Raw genomic sequence first — 18,179 nt, 5'->3', positions numbered from 1 at the left:
CGCCTCATAGGGGCGTCGGGGGGGTAGAGAGAGAGAGGGGACGAGCTGTTAAACACTATAGTATTTACAGTATGGACCTGTTCAGAACAACACTGTAGAATTTGGCCTTTATGTTTGTCAGTAGCTGGGACCGGAGGATGTTCTGACAGATGCAGAAGGTGCACCTGTTGCAGGTACACATGCAGCGGAGCTTGGCGTGGCTGAGGAGACACAATCACAACACACACACGCACATACAAACACACAAAGACCAAGTCAGATTCACATGTTTCCGTGGAAACATCACCGTGGGATGGCAGAACTCTGAAAGACAGACCCTGTTCTAGCACCAGATTGGAGGGGGGGGGGGGGGGGGGGACTTGGACTTTGGGTTACTGAGTTATGATACAATAACTCCATCATTAACAAAGGCAAAGAAGATTGGTTATTACTTTACTAAGTACAGTAATACAGAGAAAGTGGTAAGAACTAAGTACTGAGCATTATGAAAGTTACATATCTTGAGGAACATTCTTCACATACAAGGCATTTTTAAGTATGGCTAATGTTGGCCTCTTCCTCAACTTCAAAAAAAGGATCTTGAAGAAAACAAAAGGAGACAAATGTCCTCTGTAATAACATACAGGAGGAGACAAATGTCCTCTGTAATAACATACAGGAGGAGACAAATGTCCTCTGTAATAACATACAGGAGGAGACAAATGTCCTCTGTAATAACATACAGGAGGAGACAAATGTCCTCTGTAATAACATACAGGAGGAGACAAATGTCCTCTGTAATAACATACAGGAGGAGACAAATGTCCTCTGTAATAACATACAGGAGGAGACAAATGTCCTCTGTAATAACATACAGGAGGAGACAAATGTCCTCTGTAATAACATACACCTTTCATTAAGTGGTAATACCACAATCATCCTAGAGTCCAGTCATTTGAAGAGCGAGGGCCTGGATTCTTAGCTCTCTATGCCTTGGGAAAGCCAATGCTTTTAACATTAGATAACTGGAGTTCTTCCCCGTAAAGCTGAGATTTAAGGCTCAATTAAATAGACATTAATCTAAACCAATGGCTAATCTCTTAAATGAAGTAGAAGACTAACTCTACCTCTCATAGAGAATGAATGGCTAAGACTGTCAACAAGTCAATAACACCCATTCAGTACAGCTGACTGGGGAGACTTCCTTCAAGGCCAAAGGATTTTCAGTGGAGTACCTTCGTTTTGGGACTTCAAATGGCCTAGTCATTATCTTACAATTAAACTTACCGTACCACAACACATTGACAGTGGCCAACGCTAAGGAACTGAAATAAAACAGCACCTAAAATATCTCCCCCTGTCAGGAAGAAGCAACTTAATGTAGGACTAGAGAGAGACATGGAGGACAATGGGGGGCTGGGGTCACCAGGGGTGTCTGGAGACATCATACAGGACGTAACGAGGTCACAGAGGGCTGGCTGGAGGAAAAGACGACGGGGTGACAGAAGTCAGAGGATGGGATTAGGACCACTATGGTCTTTGAGGGGACTATACTCACGGGTACATGGCCATGGTGGTGAGTTTGGTGTAGAGGTCTTTGTTGGGGGCATCCACCGTGTTGCAGGTCCAGGGTTGGGGCGGGTGCAGCTTGTTCTTGCGGCAGAAGTCCAGCGGGGTCAGACTGTAGTGCTGGCGCGCCTCGTGCAGGTCCGACTTGGAGGCGATCATCATGCACGGCGTCTTGCTGTCCATGAAGTATTGCTGTCATAGGTCAAAAGGTTCAAGTTCAGAGGTTAGTTATAAGAACAAGACGAGATAAGGATTGTTGATATCATAACATTTTGGTAAACAGTTGCAGAAGGTGAAAAGCTGAAAGCTGAGAAGTCCCTCTATTCCAGTGTAGTGACTCAAGGATCAGGGCCCATATTCACAAAGCGTCTCAAGCGGAGTGCTGATCTAGGATCAGTTTTGCCTTTTAAATCATAACGAATAGGATTATATGGACGGGGGGGGAGACCTGGTCTAAGATCAGTCATCCTACTATAGACATGTGGTGAATACAGGCCCAGGACTAAACTAAGGACTGATGGATTTGATACAGTTTGTCAGTGAGGTACTGTACACACCTTGTAGACCTTGGCACAGTACTCAAAGGAGCGCGGGTTGTTGACATCATACACCAGACAGACCACGTCACACGCCAGGTCCTCCTCTGAGAGGAAGTCAAAGTCTGGCATCACCTCATGAAGCTGCAGGGAGACAAAAGAGGAGAGCGAATCGGGGAGAAGAGGAGAGAGGGGTGAAGAGGGGAGAAGGGGGAAATAGTTGAGACCGTTCAATGTCAACGTTTCAGCAGAAAGGCCTCTCTCAGGACCAGTCTTGTTCTATAGTATGTAACTCGACAGGTGATTAACATTCACTGTGTAGCACTGAACATATTAGTTTCCAAAACATACGAGGGGAAAACACTCATGATTTACAGCTAGACAGCTGGAAACACATAAAACACAGTATTATAGATTATACAACTGTATTACAATGCATCTCCCGGGGTTTTAATCTGGTTACCGGGCAGAAAGCATGATACGGGAAGAGAGATGCACAGCCTCACCAGTAAGTACTTCTCCTGGCCGTAGACATACGTGGTGTTGATGGAGTAAAACGATTTATGGTCTTCTCTGATCTTCCGCTGTTTCTGTTAAGTAACACAGAAAACACACATTCACCACTCCATATTGATACAACAGTACATTTTATTCCTCACTGCTAAATAGTTAAGTTTGTATAATAATACTACTACTACTACTAATAATAATAATAATAGATAGTTTGCTATGTCTTAAAGGAGTTAGTAACACAGTAACAGACTGCCCGTGTCTCCCTGGCTACTTCAGAGTAGCTATGAAACAGAAATGTGTGCTTAGCAGGTAGCAGTGAGCCTTCGATGGAAAAGCCAGGATCATGTTCATTAGGCACCAAAATTAGGAAAAGAAAACTGGATGAAACAGGGAGGGACTATGTGAATTTGTCGCATTGCAAAACATTTTGCTGGGGTGTGCCATAACGAATACACCCCAGTTGTCCGGTAGCTCCAGGGACTCACCAGCAGGTTGCGACCCAGGAAGGCCTGCAGGAAGCTGGTCTTGCCACTCCCCCTGGCTCCCAGAATGTTGCAGCGGAACACGCTGCGCTGCGTCTGCTTCTTCTGCAGGTCGATGCGCTTGTTACGGGTCACTGAGGGAGGAGAGACGGGTCAGGAAGAGGGCACGAGATATACAGATGCATGTGCGCGCAAACAAACACACACACACGCACACAACTGTAGTGACCGTAGATGTAATTAGGTTTCAAATGCACAAACAGAGAGTCAACAATAATTAACACCAATACATAAGTACATGACAAGCATATAAACCTAGTCACGCACGCTCACATTACCTGTGATGGCTGCTGCCTGGGACTCCTGCTCACAGATGATTGAGTAGCCAAGGTAGCCCAGGTACTCCAAGCAGCGCTGCACATCCAGGTACGTCGTTAACCTGGCCAATCAGAAATTGAAAGCCTGTTAGTGTGTGTCTGTCTGTGGGAGGCTTTGGTACACATCTACAGTAGCATATGAAAGTGAAGAAGTTTGAGTTTCAGCAAAGCGCTGTATAACTGCATTACCAAATCATTCAAGTTAGACAGAGGTAACAGGTAGTGTAGTCCAGGGTATGCTGGCCTAACTCACGTCCACTGTGACAGGTAACCCTGGTAGGTGATCCAGCCCTGGTCGTTGGTACACACTGTGTTGTTGACGTCGGGACCCCAGGGCATGTAGGGAAACACTTTGAACAGGTCCTTTACTTCGTCTGGAGACAAGGCACAGTCTCTGTCCTGAAACACACACACACACACACACACACACACACACGGGTTAGGACCACAGTTCTAAAAATATGATAGCTTTGTGTAGGGTTGCAACATTCCGGTAACTTTCCCAAAAACCGGTTGGAGGATTCCCTCCCTGCATATTCCCTCCTGATTCCGGGAAACTACCAACTGAGACTTTGGGAAAACCTGTGAATATTTGTCTGTGTGAGGCAGAAGGTAACACAACAGTAGGAGGAGTTATGTCATCCAAGACTTACTTTGTCGTGCTTGTCAAAGACACTCTGGAGGAAGAGGTACGCGTTGTGGTTGAGCTCGGTGGTGCAGTCAGCAGGTATTTTTAGCCTGGCACGGACAAGAGAACATTCCGGATTAATCTCATTAAAAGTGCTATGGCTAAACTGGCATTGTTCAGAAGGCTCACCCTGGGAAAGACCTAGTGCTACTTGCAAGTCATAACAAGTAGTGTAAGATGCACCCACAGACAGCTTGATGGTTCAGTAGGTTTCAACCTTAACATCTTTGACACAGTGGAAAGAAAGTGAGAGCCTGCAGAGCAGATGTCCTTTATCTGCTATTGACTGAAACTCAATTGGGGCCAGAGAGTCATTGTTATGCTCGTCCAGCCTTACATAAAACAGGTGTACATTTCCCTCTTTCTGCCCAGAGGTAAGAGTTGCCCATACGTACGGCAGGGTTGTGTTCTTTAGGCGTGAAATGGAAGAAAGCGCTCAAACACAGAGTGAAAGTTATTACTATCTACACTTGTCCAGAACATGTCGTTTTTGTTTTCCGCTGTAAAGCGGTTTACTACGATGTGCTCTAATGTACACGACCCTGGTCCAGGGGGGTTCAAGTGTCCACTCACAGGGGGAACAGGTACTCCTGGTGAAGCTCCAAATCGTCGTCGTACCCGAACCTCCGCAGCACCGTCCAGGTGGTCTCGTGACGACCCCTCTGGATGAAAAGCGTGTGCAGGAACAAGAACCCTAGTGGCCAATCAGGGTGAAGAATGGACACACGTCAGAGATACACCCAGACGCAACGTTAGAGATGGACACAGTACACTGGTAAAGGGTTATTAAATGTTATTCATGCCTGACCTTTAGTGAAGGTTACAGAAGAGAGTACAAGGGAGAGTGGGCAGAGAATAGAGAGAGATTGAATGAGAGATGGAGAGAGAATAGAGAGATTGAATGAGAGAGGGAGAGAGAATAGAGAGAGATTATAGAGCAAGTGAATGAAAGAAGAAGGGAAGGCCTACAGTGTGGTCAATCTCACCTTTGAGCGTGAGTCCGTTGTCCTCGACTCCGTCCGTCATGTTCTTCCTCACCACGTTCTTGACATCCTCCAAGGCCTGGGGCGCCAGGGGCATGTTGAAACACGTCCTCTACCAGACACACAACACACCATGTGTCACCCACACAGAACTACTATACCCACACAGAACAACTAGTTGGTGGTTGGAGATATCCCTCCAGTGGTGTGGGGGCTGTGCTTTGGCAAAGTGGGTGGGGTAATATCCTGCCTGTTTGGCCCTGTCCGGGGGTTTCATCGGATGGGGCCACAGTGTCTCCTGACCCCTCCTGTCTCAGCCTCCAGTATTTATGCTGCAGTAGTTTATGTGTCGGGGGATTCTCTTGTCTTATCCGGTGTCCTGTGTGCATTTAAATTCTCTCTCCCTCTCTCCCTCTCTCCCTCTCTCCCTCTCTCCCTCTCTCCCTCTCTCCCTCCCTCCCTCCCTCCCTCCCTCCCTCCCTCCCTCCCTCCCCTCCCCTCGGGACTACCTGGCATAAAGACTCCTTGCTGTCCCCAGTCCACCTGGCCGTGCTGCTGCTCCAGTTTCAACTGTTCTGCCTGCGGCTATGGAACCCTGACCTGTTCACCGGACATGCTACTTGTCCCAGACCTGCTGGAACCCTGACCTGTTCACCGGACGTGCTACCTGTCCCAGACCTGCTGGAACCCTGACCTGTTCACCGGACGTGCTACCTTTCCCAGACCTGCTGTTTTCAACTCTCTAGAGACAGCAGGAGCGGTAGAGATACTCTCAAAGATCGGCTATGAAAAAGCCAACTGACACTTACTCTTGAGTTGCTGACTTGTTGCACCCTCGACAACTACTATGATTATTATTATTTGACCATGCTGGTCATTTATGAACATTTGAACATCTTGGCCATGTGCTGTTATAATCTCCACCCGGCACAGCCAGAAGAGGACTGGCCACCCCTCATAGCCTGGTTCCTCTCTAGGTTTCTTCCTAGGTTTTGGCCTTTCTAGGGAGTTTTTCCTAGCCACCGTGCTTCTACACCTGCATTGCTTGCTGTTTGGGGTTTTAGGCTGGGTTTCTGTACAGCACTTTGAGATATCAGCTGATGTAAGAAGGGCTATATAAATACATTTGATTTGAACTACTATATCCACACAGAACTACAGTGAAGAATGAAAGCCTACACAAGGCACAATGCTGCATCCAAGTGCTTCAACAATAAATCACTCAACACACATTACCTAAACACAACTGAACAGACGCCTGGTGAGACCAAAATGGGCAAGAACCAGTCTGTTCCAACATGTCTGACACAGCTACTAATGTAATGTGGTTTGGGATATATGAAGTCACAAGCAGATATGTAGACAGCTTTGTACCATTTACTAGAAGACAAAAGATGCTCTGAAAGGGTTTCTAAATCAACCACCTGTCTGCAGGCTACCGGTGAACCCACTAATAACCTATCCCTCCCTCTCTCTTCCACTCAAGTTAAAATAAACTGCCATTGGAAAACAAAGTAAATCAGGTTATTTCACTTCAGTCAGATCAAGCACACATGCCTGCAGCTACCGCCAAGTTAGGTTTTCCCACGAGGTTTATTTTCCCACAGTGAGGCTCCTACCTGGAAGAAGTTGAGTTCTTTGTCGTTGAGGATGCCATCGTTGTCCAGGTCCGACACTTTGAAGATGCGAGTTAGAGACTTGATGCAAGACGGCTTCATCTGAAAAAACACAAAGTATACATTTGAAATATGTAAAATATGATATTTTTGGAGAGCTAAAAAGTAGATGTTGCCTGTGTACCCATGGTAGCGCTAGGAAACATTTTGATTGTGTAACCTGACCAGGAAAAGTATTTCCTGATCAGACTACATAGTTAGGGTAGCTAGGGACCAAGAGTTTTCCCTCTGGCCTCCTCACCTCCTTCTCCTCTGGGCAGTACAGGGGTCCTGTAGGGTGGAGCACTGCCTTCTGGGCATAGTAGAACAGCTCTGAGATGTTCTTCAGGTTTTTGGCAGAGCACTGAGAAACACATAGATACAGTAACCTCAAAACCAGCTAGAACAATACACTGACAAACACATAGATACAGTAACCTCAACACCAGCTAGAACAATACACTGACAAACACATAGATACAGTAACCTCAAAACCAGCTAGAACAATACTGACAAACACATAGATACAGTAACCTCAAAACCAGCTAGAACAATACACTGACAAACACATAGATACAGTAACCTCAACACCAGCTAGAACAATACACTGACAAACACATAGATACAGTAACCTCAAAACCAGCTAGAACAATACACTGACAAACACATAGATACAGTAACCTCAAAACCAGCTAGAACAATACTGACAAACACATAGATACAGTAACCTCAACACCAGCTAGAACAATACACTGACAAACACATAGATACAGTAACCTCAAAACCAGCTAGAACAATACACTGACAAACACATAGATACAGTAACCTCAACACCAGCTAGAACAATACACTGACAAACACATAGATACAGTAACCTCAAAACCAGCTAGAACAATACACTGACAAACACATAGATACAGTAACCTCAAAACCAGGTGGAACAATACACTGACAAACACATAGATACAGTAACCTCAAAACCAGCTAGAACAATACACTGACAAACACATAGATACAGTAACCTCAACACCAGCTAGAACAATACACTGACAAACACATAGATACAGTAACCTCAACACCAGCTAGAACAATACACTGACAAACACATAGATACAGTAACCTCAAAACTAGCTAGAACAATACACTGACAAACACATAGATACAGTAACCTCAAAACCAGCTAGAACAATACACTGACAAACACATAGATACAGTAACCTCAACACCAGCTGGAACAATACACTGACAAACACATAGATACAGTAACCTCAAAACCAGCTAGAACAATACACTGACAAACACATAGATACAGTAACCTCAAAACCAGCTAGAACAATACACTGACAAACACATAGATACAGTAACCTCAAAACCAGCTAGAACAATACTGACAAACACATAGATACAGTAACCTCAACACCAGCTAGAACAATACACTGACAAACACATAGATACAGTAACCTCAAAACCAGCTAGAACAATACACTGACAAACACATAGATACAGTAACCTCAACACCAGCTAGAACAATACACTGACAAACACATAGATACAGTAACCTCAACACCAGCTAGAACAATACACTGACAAACACATAGATACAGTAACCTCAAAACTAGCTAGAACAATACACTGACAAACACATAGATACAGTAACCTCAAAACCAGCTAGAACAATACACTGACAAACACATAGATACAGTAACCTCAACACCAGCTGGAACAATACACTGACAAACACATAGATACAGTAACCTCAAAACCAGCTAGAACAATACACTGACAAACACATAGATACAGTAACCTCAAAACCAGCTAGAACAATACACTGACAAACACATAGATACAGTAACCTCAAAACCAGCTAGAACAATACACTGACAAACACATAGATACAGTAACCTCAACACCAGCTAGAACAATACACTGACAAACACATAGATACAGTAACCTCAAAACCAGCTGGAACAATACACTGACAAACACATAGATACAGTAACCTCAAAACCAGGTGGAACAATACACTGACAAACACATAGATACAGTAACCTCAACACCAGCTAGAACAATACACTGACAAACACATAGATACAGTAACCTCAAAACCAGCTGGAACAATACACAGACAAACACATAGATACAGTAACCTCAAAACCAGGTGGAACAATACACTGACAAACACATAGATACAGTAACCTCAAAACCAGCTAGAACAATACACTGACAAACACATAGATACAGTAACCTCAAAACCAGCTAGAACAATACACTGACAAACACATAGATACAGTAACCTCAAAACCAGCTAGAACAATACACTGACAAACACATAGATACAGTAACCTCAAAACCAGGTGGAACAATACACTGACAAACACATAGATACAGTAACCTCAAAACCAGCTGGAACAATACACTGACAAACACATAGATACAGTAACCTCAAAACCAGCTAGAACAATACACTGACAAACACATAGATACAGTAACCTCAAAACCAGCTAGAACAATACACTGACAAACACATAGATACAGTAACCTCAAAACCAGCTAGAACAATACACTGACAAACACATAGATACAGTAACCTCAAAACCAGCTAGAACAATACACTGACAAACACATAGATACAGTAACCTCAACACCAGCTAGAACAATACACTGACAAACACATAGATACAGTAACCTCAAAACCAGCTAGAACAATACACTGACAAACACATAGATACAGTAACCTCAACACCAGCTAGAACAATACTGACAAACACATAGATACAGTAACCTCAAAACCAGCTGGAACAATACACTGACAAACACATAGATACAGTAACCTCAAAACCAGCTAGAACAATACTGACAAACACATAGATACAGTAACCTCAACACCAGCTAGAACAATACACTGACAAACACATAGATACAGTAACCTCAAAACCAGGTGGAACAATACACTGACAAACACATAGATACAGTAACCTCAAAACCAGCTAGAACAATACACTGACAAACACATAGATACAGTAACCTCAAAACCAGCTAGAACAATACACTGACAAACACATAGATACAGTAACCTCAAAACCAGCTAGAACAATACACTGACAAACACATAGATACAGTAACCTCAAAACCAGCTGGAACAATACACTGACAAACACATAGATACAGTAACCTCAAAACCAGCTAGAACAATACACTGACAAACACATAGATACAGTAACCTCAACACCAGCTAGAACAATACACTGACAAACACATAGATACAGTAACCTCAAAACCAGCTGGAACAATACACTGACAAACACATAGATACAGTAACCTCAAAACCAGCTGGAACAATACACAGAGAAAAAGACCCCTGCTGTGGTCTAACCACCATGTATTGGTAAGGAGACAGACCCCTGCTGTGGTCTAACCACCATGTATTGGTAAGGAGACAGACCCCTGCTGTGGTCTAACAACCATGTATTGGTAAGGAGACAGACCCCTGCTGTGGTCTAACAACCATGTATTGGTAAGGAGACAGACCCCTGCTGTGGTCTAACAACCATGTATTGGTAAGGAGACAGACCCATGCTGTGGTCTAACAACCATGTATTGGTAAGGAGACAGACCCATGCTGTGGTCTAACAACCATGTATTGGTAAGGAGACAGGAAACCATGTTCACTTTAGTAACATCTTTAGGGCTCCCGAGTGGTGCAGCGGTCTGAGGCACTGCATCTCAGTGCAAGAGGCGTCACTGCAGTCCCTGGTTCGAATCCAGGCTGCATCACATCCGGCCGTGATTGGGAGTCCCATAAGGCGGCGCACAATTGGCCCAGCGTCATCTGGGTTTGGCCGGGGTCGACCGTCATTGTAAAGAATCATTTGTTCTTAACTGACTTGCCTAGTTAAATAAAGGTTACATTTACAAAGCTAAAACCAATTGTGTTACAGAGCATTATGGGTACTGTAGGATATCAGCCGCCACTGTTGAAATAAAGGGTTAAGGCGGCATTTCATTGTACGGTGTAAACCATGTCTATTACAAACCTGACTAATCACCTATCCCACTTCTTTAACTACTTGGTTATACACATCAACTGGTTCTCAATCAGCTTGAGTTGTTGCATTTAGGTGCAGTGCAGATTTATGGTGCTTCAGTGAAAAAAACCACTCAAGCCACAAGCCACTCTTAGTGGTCTAAATGAGGTCATGGAAAGCAGAACATCATCTCTCAATGTGAAACTAGGGTCCAGAAACAGCCAGGCTATAAACACCAGTGGCGTTGCCATGACAAGGGGCTAATTCCACACAGGGCGGAAGAGTGTTCAGATGTTAAACATGTAGAGACTGAACAGTGTTGCATCACGTACAAGTACCCATGAACCTTGTGCAGTACAACTGCATAACGGATCCTGACCAGGTTGTCACTTTAACACATCTGACTGTGTGTATTCTATGTGTGTGTGTGTGTGTTCCAACACGTCGTCCCCTCCACCTCCACTACTTTTATCCTGTAACTAATCTAGCCAGAGGACATGTGACTGGGCTGTCACATGAGACCAATGGAAGAGTAATGTAGCCAACTACTTTCCTCCATGATAGAAGTGGGTCTCAGCACACAGTGCACACACTCAGTCACTCAGTAGAAAGACAGAGGGGTCATGTTCATTAGGCACCAAATAAAACTGACTGAAAAAGGCTAATTTACTATGTGGACTTGGCCAATAAACACTTATTTTTATTTTACGTTGCAAAATGTTTTATGTTGTGTGCCATAATGAATACTACCAGGGTCTCTGCAGCAGAAAGACAGACTAATTTACCAGCCATGAGATAACATTCTAACTGGAGTCAGGAGTTAGCTGAAACATTAGGAGTCTCCCAGGCGTTTTCAGCTGTTTGGATTTCAGAACCGGGATAGAATATGAAACCATTGTTGATCAAAGTTCTGTAGTCCTGAATTCCATTCATCAGATGATCAGAGACCCTTTAAATACATTTCTAGTGGTTTTATACCATTTTGATTGAGCCTCAACTCAAGCGTAACAACAACTTTCATTAGCCTAGCTATATGGTCATTCTCAATGTACTCTTGCTAGGCACTCGTCAGTTTAGCCCCAAAATGGCGGCAGTAAACAGTGTAACCAGTCAGTGTTCTCTTACCTCCACGCAGGTCTCAATGTCAGAGTACTGGTTCATGATGGGCAGGATGGTCTCCATACTGCTGTGTTCTACCAGGTCTGACTTATTCCCCACCAGGATCAGTGGTACCCTGCAACAACATCATATATGATCTTAAATAATATATGCCTTTTAGCAGATGCTTAAATCCAAAACGACTTACAGTCATGTGTGCATAAAAAAAATCTGTATGGGTGGCCTCAGCGGGAATCGAACCGACGACCATTGGCATTTTAAGCTCAAATCTCTACCGACTGAACCACATCATAACAACATTACAGTCGTGGCCAAAAATTGAGAATAACACAAATATTAATTTTCACAAAATCTGCTGCCTCAGTTTGTATGATGGCAATTTGCATATACTCCAGAATGTTATGAAGAGTGATCAGATGAATTGCAATTAATTGCAAAGTCCCTCTTTGCCATGCAAATTAACTGAATCCCCCCAAAAATATTTCCACTGCATTTCAGCCCTGCCACAAAAGGACCAGCTGACATCATGTCAGTGATTCTCTCGTTAACACAGGTGCGAGTGTTGACGAGGACAAGGCTGGAGATCACTCTGTCATGCTGATTAAGTTCGAACAACAGACTGGAAGCTTCAAAAGGAGGGTGGTGCTTGGAATCATTGTTCTTCCTCTGTCAACCATGGTTACCTGCAAGGAAACACGTGCCGTCATCATTGCTTTGCACAAAAAGGGCTTCACAGGCAAGGATATTGCTGCCAGTAAGATTGCACCTAAATCAACCATTTATCAGATCATCAAGAACTTCAAGGAGAGCGGTTCAATTGTTGTGAAGAAGGCTTCAGGGCGCCCAAGAAAGTCCAGCAAGCGCCAGGACCATCTCCTAAAGTTGATTCAGCTGCGGGATCGGGGCACCACGAGTACAGAGCTTGCTCAGGAATGGCAGCAGGCAGGTGTGAGTGCATCTGCACGCACAGTGAGGCGAAGACTTTGGGAGGATGGCCTGGTGTCAAGAAGGGCAGCAAAGAAGCCACTTCTCTCCAGGAAAAACATCAGGGACAGACTGATATTCTGAAAAAGGTACAGGGATTGGACTGCTGAGGACTGGGGTAAAGTAATTTTCTCTGATGAATCCCCTTTCCGATTGTTTGGAGCATCCGGAAAAAAGCTTGTCCGGAGAAGACAAGGTGAGCGCTACCATCAGTCCTGTGTTAGGCCAACAGTAAAGCATCCTGAGACCATTCATGTGTGGGGTTGCTTCTCAGCCAAGGGAGTGGGCTCACTCACAATTTTGCCTACGAACACAGCCATGAATAAAGAATGGTACCAACACATCCTCCGAGAGCAACTTCTCCCAACCGTCCAGGAACAGTTTGGTGACGATCAATGCCTTTTACAGCATGATGGAGCACCTTGCCATAAGGCAAAAATGATAACTAAGTGGCTCGGGGAACAAAATATCGATATCTTGGGTCCATGGCCGGGAACTCCCCAGACCTTAATCCCATTGAGAACTGGTGGTCAATCCTCAAGAGGCGGGTGGACAAACAAAAAGCCACAAATTCTTACAAACTCCAAGCATTGATTATGCAAGAATGGGCTGCCATCAGTCAGGATGTGGCCCAGAAGTTAATTGACAGCATGCCAGGGCGGATTGCAGAGGTCTTGAAAAAGAAGGGTCAACACTGCAAATATTGACTCTTTGCATCAACTTCATGTAATTGTCAATTAAAAGCCTTTGACACTTATGAAATGCTTGGAATTATACATCTGTATTCCATAGTAACATCTGACAAAAATATCTAAAGATACTGAAGCAGCAAACTTTGTGGAAATTAATATTTGTGTCATTCTCAACTTTCTGCCACGACTGTGCATCACTACAACATCATTATGACATCTTTACAACCTCATTATAATAACATTACAACTTCAGACCAGTATCTTATTTTGACTGAGAAAAACAGCCTTGCAAGCCATTCATTCAAAAGGAAGGTGAATTTCATTGTCATTAACAATAGAGGAGGAAGACAGTTAGGGCTCTGAGAAAACAATCATGAGAAGTCATTGTCTGAGAATGTCTCAAAATGGAATATTTTGTTTGTCCTCAGGGGTTCTAGACTGCAATAGATTGTCAGTCTAACAGTAATCCAGGCAGATTTAGCCTTGACACCGGATCCTATTAAATAAATCCAGGCTCAATCCAAGACAACGTTATCTGGCTGTCTGCCGGAACACACAAAGCAGAATAAACTCTATGGTCCTTTAAAACCTACTGTATGTAAAATATAGTGTTCTATATGAAAAATAAACATGTGATTCTAGGTGACAACATGAGGCTAAAAACATTAGGACTGTTTTCCTCAGGAAATATAGTCCGCTTCATATTTTGTTTCCTTGCCACGATACCTCAGAGTATCGCGATTCTGGTATTGTGACAACCCTAAAATCAATGTTGTCTGGCTGTCTGCCGCTATACAAACAGACTCAACATACTGTATAATGGTACATTAAATCAATGTTGTCTGGCTGTCTGCTGCTATAGAAACAGACTCAACATACTGTATAATGGTACATTAAATCAATGTTGTCTGGCTGTCTGCCGCTATACAAACAGACTCTCAACATACTGTATAATGGTACATTAAATCAATGTTGTCTGGCTGTCTGCCGCTATAGAAACAGACTCTCAACATACTGTATAATGGTACATTAAATCAATGTTGTCTGGCTGTCTGCCGCTATAGAAACAGACTCTCAACATACTGTATAATGGTACATTAAATCAATGTTGTCTGGCTGTCTGCCGCTATAGAAACAGACTCTCAACATACTGTATAATGGTACATTAAATCAATGTTGTCTGGCTGTCTGCCGCTATAGAAACAGACTCTCAACATACTGTATAATGGTATATTAAATCAATGACAGGAGACAGAGGGGGCTGCAATTCAACTTACAGCTTAGAGGTGACAACAATGTCCATGACCACCTGCTTCCCTTATGGAAAACTGATCCATCGTATCACACTGTCTTTTTTTATTTTACCCCTTTTTCCTCACCAATTTCAAAGTATCCAATTGGTAGTTACAGTCTTGTCTCATCGTTGCAACTCCAGCACGGACTCGGGAGAGGCGAAGGTCGAGAGCCGTGCGTCCTCGAAAACACAACCCAACCAAGCCGCACTACTTCTTGACACAATGCCCGCTTAACCCGGAAGCCAGTCACACCAATGTGTCAGAGGAAACACCGTACACCTGGCGATCATGTCAGCGTGCACTGCGCCCGGCCCACCACAGGTGTCGCTAGAGCGCAATGGGACAAGGACATCCCTGCCTGCCAAACCCTCCCCTAACCCGGACGACGCTGGGCCAATTGCGCCCCGCCCCATGGGTCTCCCGGTCGCGGCCGTCTGCGACAGAGCCTGGACTCAAACCAGGATCTCTAGTGGCACAGCGACGCAGTGCCTTAGACCACGGCACCACTCGGCAGGCCGTATCACACGGTCTTACATTATATAGCCATTAGTCATTCAGTAACCTTTCCTCCATTATCACATTGATATGGAGTAGGTTACACAAACAGGTACATGGTAGTGTACTTTCCCTTGTCTATGACATAACTGGTCCATATAGCAGGCTGGTCTTATAATGAATGGCATGTAATTGAAATGACTTGACACCCGTTTCAATCTACTAAGTGAAATGTGGCAAAGCTGTCAAAAACTACACCAGCACTTTAGCTGTTGGAGCAGTCTTTTCCACATCCACTGGGGATTTAGTAGCAGACTGTATACCTCCACTGTCCCTGACCAAGGGGAGACACACACACATGCACACACACCTGCTATCCTTGTCCGTCCTGTCGTTTATGAGGGGAATCCAATGGCTTGTCACCTAGGAGAGAAAACACATATCAAACCCCGTTACATGCTGCAAGGCCAAGACTCAGAACACAGGCCTGCCTGGCGCTCTCTTTAATTCAATATGGCCGACATGGTGAACAGAGTTAACAACGGGCAGGCAGTGGGCTGTTACTAAATCAAGACATCTGAATGTCAGTTATTCTTTGTCAGAGAGAATGCTTGGTTTATAAACTGACCTTTTCAATGGACTTCTTGTTGTTGACTGAGTAAACTATGCAAATAACATTTGCCTGTAAAAAATGGAGACAAGGTTATTCTGCGTTGGTGGGGATAAATGTTTACTTTATGGGGATAATAAAGGGTTCAAATGGTATCCTACCAACCTTCGATATTTCTTGATACAACTGCTCGTCTGACTGTTCTGCTTCTACAGACACAAGACAACAACATCAAAGACAGTATGATATTGTCTTGTCAATCTGACACATCTACTCCACTGTCGTAAGTACCGTCAGTAGAACACAGTTCCAGCCATAACATGCATTGACTGAATCCCAGGTCTGAAAAATAACAGTCTGTCTGTAGGGGCAGTCTAGTAACACTGAACAGTGTTCAGTATTAAACATTCAGTATTGATGGATGTTCAGGCTGTATGGTCTGTGGTGTTACCTGAGTAGTCCACGATGTGTGTGGGGACTCTCTCTGGCGTTACGTCTGCTGGGATGGTGATCTCCTCCGCTCGAAGGGGAACGTCGTCAGGGAACTCCTCGCTGACCAGTGACATGATCAGAGACGTCTTCCCCACTTTGGCTGTGGAGACGAGAGGACAAGTGTGTGAGTCAGACAGAAGCATCAGTGTGTGATTGAAACAGGATAGCCTGATTCCAAATCTGTTTGTGCTGTCTTGCTAACTCCTATGGTCATGTGACAATGACAGTGACAATGACCATAGGAGTTGGCGAGACGGCACAAACAGATCTGGAACCAGGCTACAATGAGGAGATGATCTCCATCACAGGGAGACATCATCAATTGAGCTTTAGTGTCACCTCAACATTGTACCATACAATGTGCAGGTTTCAAGGTAATGTCACGTGCACAAGTACAGTGCCATGCCGTTCTTGCCAGCTCTAACCCCAACAATGCAGTAATCAATATCAATGTGGAACAAAAAATAACAAGGTGGAGCACAAACATGAGAAATAGAAATAAGAACAACATGAAGTAAGTATGCTATATACAGGGTCAGTTCCAATAGCATATTTACAATGTGCAGAGATACTGATAGAGGTATATATGTATAGGGGTAAGGTGACTAAGCATCAGGAAATATGATAAAAAAAGAGTAGCATATATGATGAATGTATGTGAGTGCGTGTGCGTAGAGTCAGTATAAATGTATGTGCATGCTGTGTGTGTGAGCAAATGAAGCTTTTGTGTGTGTGTGTGTGTGTGTGTGTGTGTGTGTGTGTGTGTGTGTGTGTGTGTGTGTGTGTGTGTGTGTGTGTGAGAGAGTTTAGAGTCCTGTGAGAGCGCATAGAGAGAGTCAACTCCAATAGTCCATGAGGCCATTTTGTTAGCTATTTAGCAGTCTTATGGCTTAGGGAAAGAAGCCCTTCAGGAGCCTGTTGGTGTCAGACTTGATGCACTGGTACCGCTTGCCGTGCGAATGGGTGGCTGGAGTCTTCAATGATTTTCCGGGCCTTCCTTTGACACAGCCTGATATAGAGGTCCTGAATGACAGTGATGTACTGGCCTGTCCGCACCACCCTCTGTAGCGCCATGCGATTGAGGGTGGTACTGTTGCCATACCAAGCAGTGATGCAGCCAGTCAAGATGCTCTCAATGGTGCAGCTGTAGAACTTTGAGGCTTTGAAGGCCAATGCTAAACCTTTCCAGCCTCCTGAGGAAGAAGTCGCGCCTTCTTCATGACAGTGCACGTGTGTGTCAGCCATTTTAAGTTCTGAGTGATTTGGACACTGAAGAACTTGACGCTAGCGACCAGCTCCACTGCAGCCCCAGGGATGTGGATGGGGGAGTGCTCGCCCCCTCCCCCGTTTCCTGTAGTCCACAATCAGCTCCTTGGTCTTACTGACGTTGAGGGAGAGGTTGTTGCTCCGGAACCACACTGTCATGTCACTGACATCCTCCCTGTAGGCTGCCCAATTCTGATCCTTCTACACTACTACTTGGTCTTTTGACCAATCAGATCAGCTCCTTTTCCAGTAATTGGGAAAAGATCAGTAGTGGGCTGTCTGTGTAAATGCATCCTTGGTTGCTGAGTGATATCACCAACGTTAGCATACACACGTACGGTTTTGGCTGCCCTCTCAAGGGACCTGTCAGCAATGCCAAAGAGAATGTGTCTATGAGAATGTGTCAATGTAGGTCAGCC

At 44.4% G+C, this 18,179-nt stretch overlaps 1 protein-coding gene across 6 annotated transcripts in view; it reads right to left on the bottom strand.

Annotated features, from left to right (window-relative positions):
- The window catches only part of LOC106606570 (mitochondrial Rho GTPase 1-A), a 31,141-nt gene that overhangs the window by 11,336 nt on the left and 1,626 nt on the right, over positions 1–18,179 (bottom strand). For 4 of the 6 annotated variants that reach the window (XM_045719924.2, XM_045719926.2, XM_045719925.2 and 1 more), the window contains exons 2-18: positions 16,454–16,594; positions 16,168–16,211; positions 16,021–16,074; positions 15,763–15,815; positions 11,933–12,041; positions 7,045–7,146; positions 6,747–6,845; positions 5,131–5,239; positions 4,718–4,838; positions 4,110–4,194; positions 3,710–3,855; positions 3,418–3,518; positions 3,083–3,213; positions 2,591–2,674; positions 2,106–2,228; positions 1,538–1,740; positions 78–200 (exon numbers count right to left, since the gene is read on the bottom strand). In XM_045719924.2, coding sequence (XP_045575880.1) covers positions 78–200; positions 1,538–1,740; positions 2,106–2,228; positions 2,591–2,674; positions 3,083–3,213; positions 3,418–3,518; positions 3,710–3,855; positions 4,110–4,194; positions 4,718–4,838; positions 5,131–5,239; positions 6,747–6,845; positions 7,045–7,146; positions 11,933–12,041; positions 15,763–15,815; positions 16,021–16,074; positions 16,168–16,211; positions 16,454–16,594 — 1,828 coding nt within the window. The remainder of the gene's footprint in view (positions 1–77; positions 201–1,537; positions 1,741–2,105; positions 2,229–2,590; positions 2,675–3,082; positions 3,214–3,417; positions 3,519–3,709; positions 3,856–4,109; positions 4,195–4,717; positions 4,839–5,130; positions 5,240–6,746; positions 6,846–7,044; positions 7,147–11,932; positions 12,042–15,762; positions 15,816–16,020; positions 16,075–16,167; positions 16,212–16,453; positions 16,595–18,179) is intronic. The other 2 variants (XM_045719929.2, XM_045719928.2) reach the window with 1 other exon arrangement.

Source organism: Salmo salar, chromosome 06 (genome assembly GCF_965601325.2).
Source record: "Salmo salar chromosome 06, fSalSal1, whole genome shotgun sequence".
NCBI classification, from domain to species: Eukaryota; Metazoa; Chordata; class Actinopteri; order Salmoniformes; family Salmonidae; genus Salmo; species Salmo salar.
This window is presented reverse-complemented; position numbering and strand designations above follow the sequence as displayed.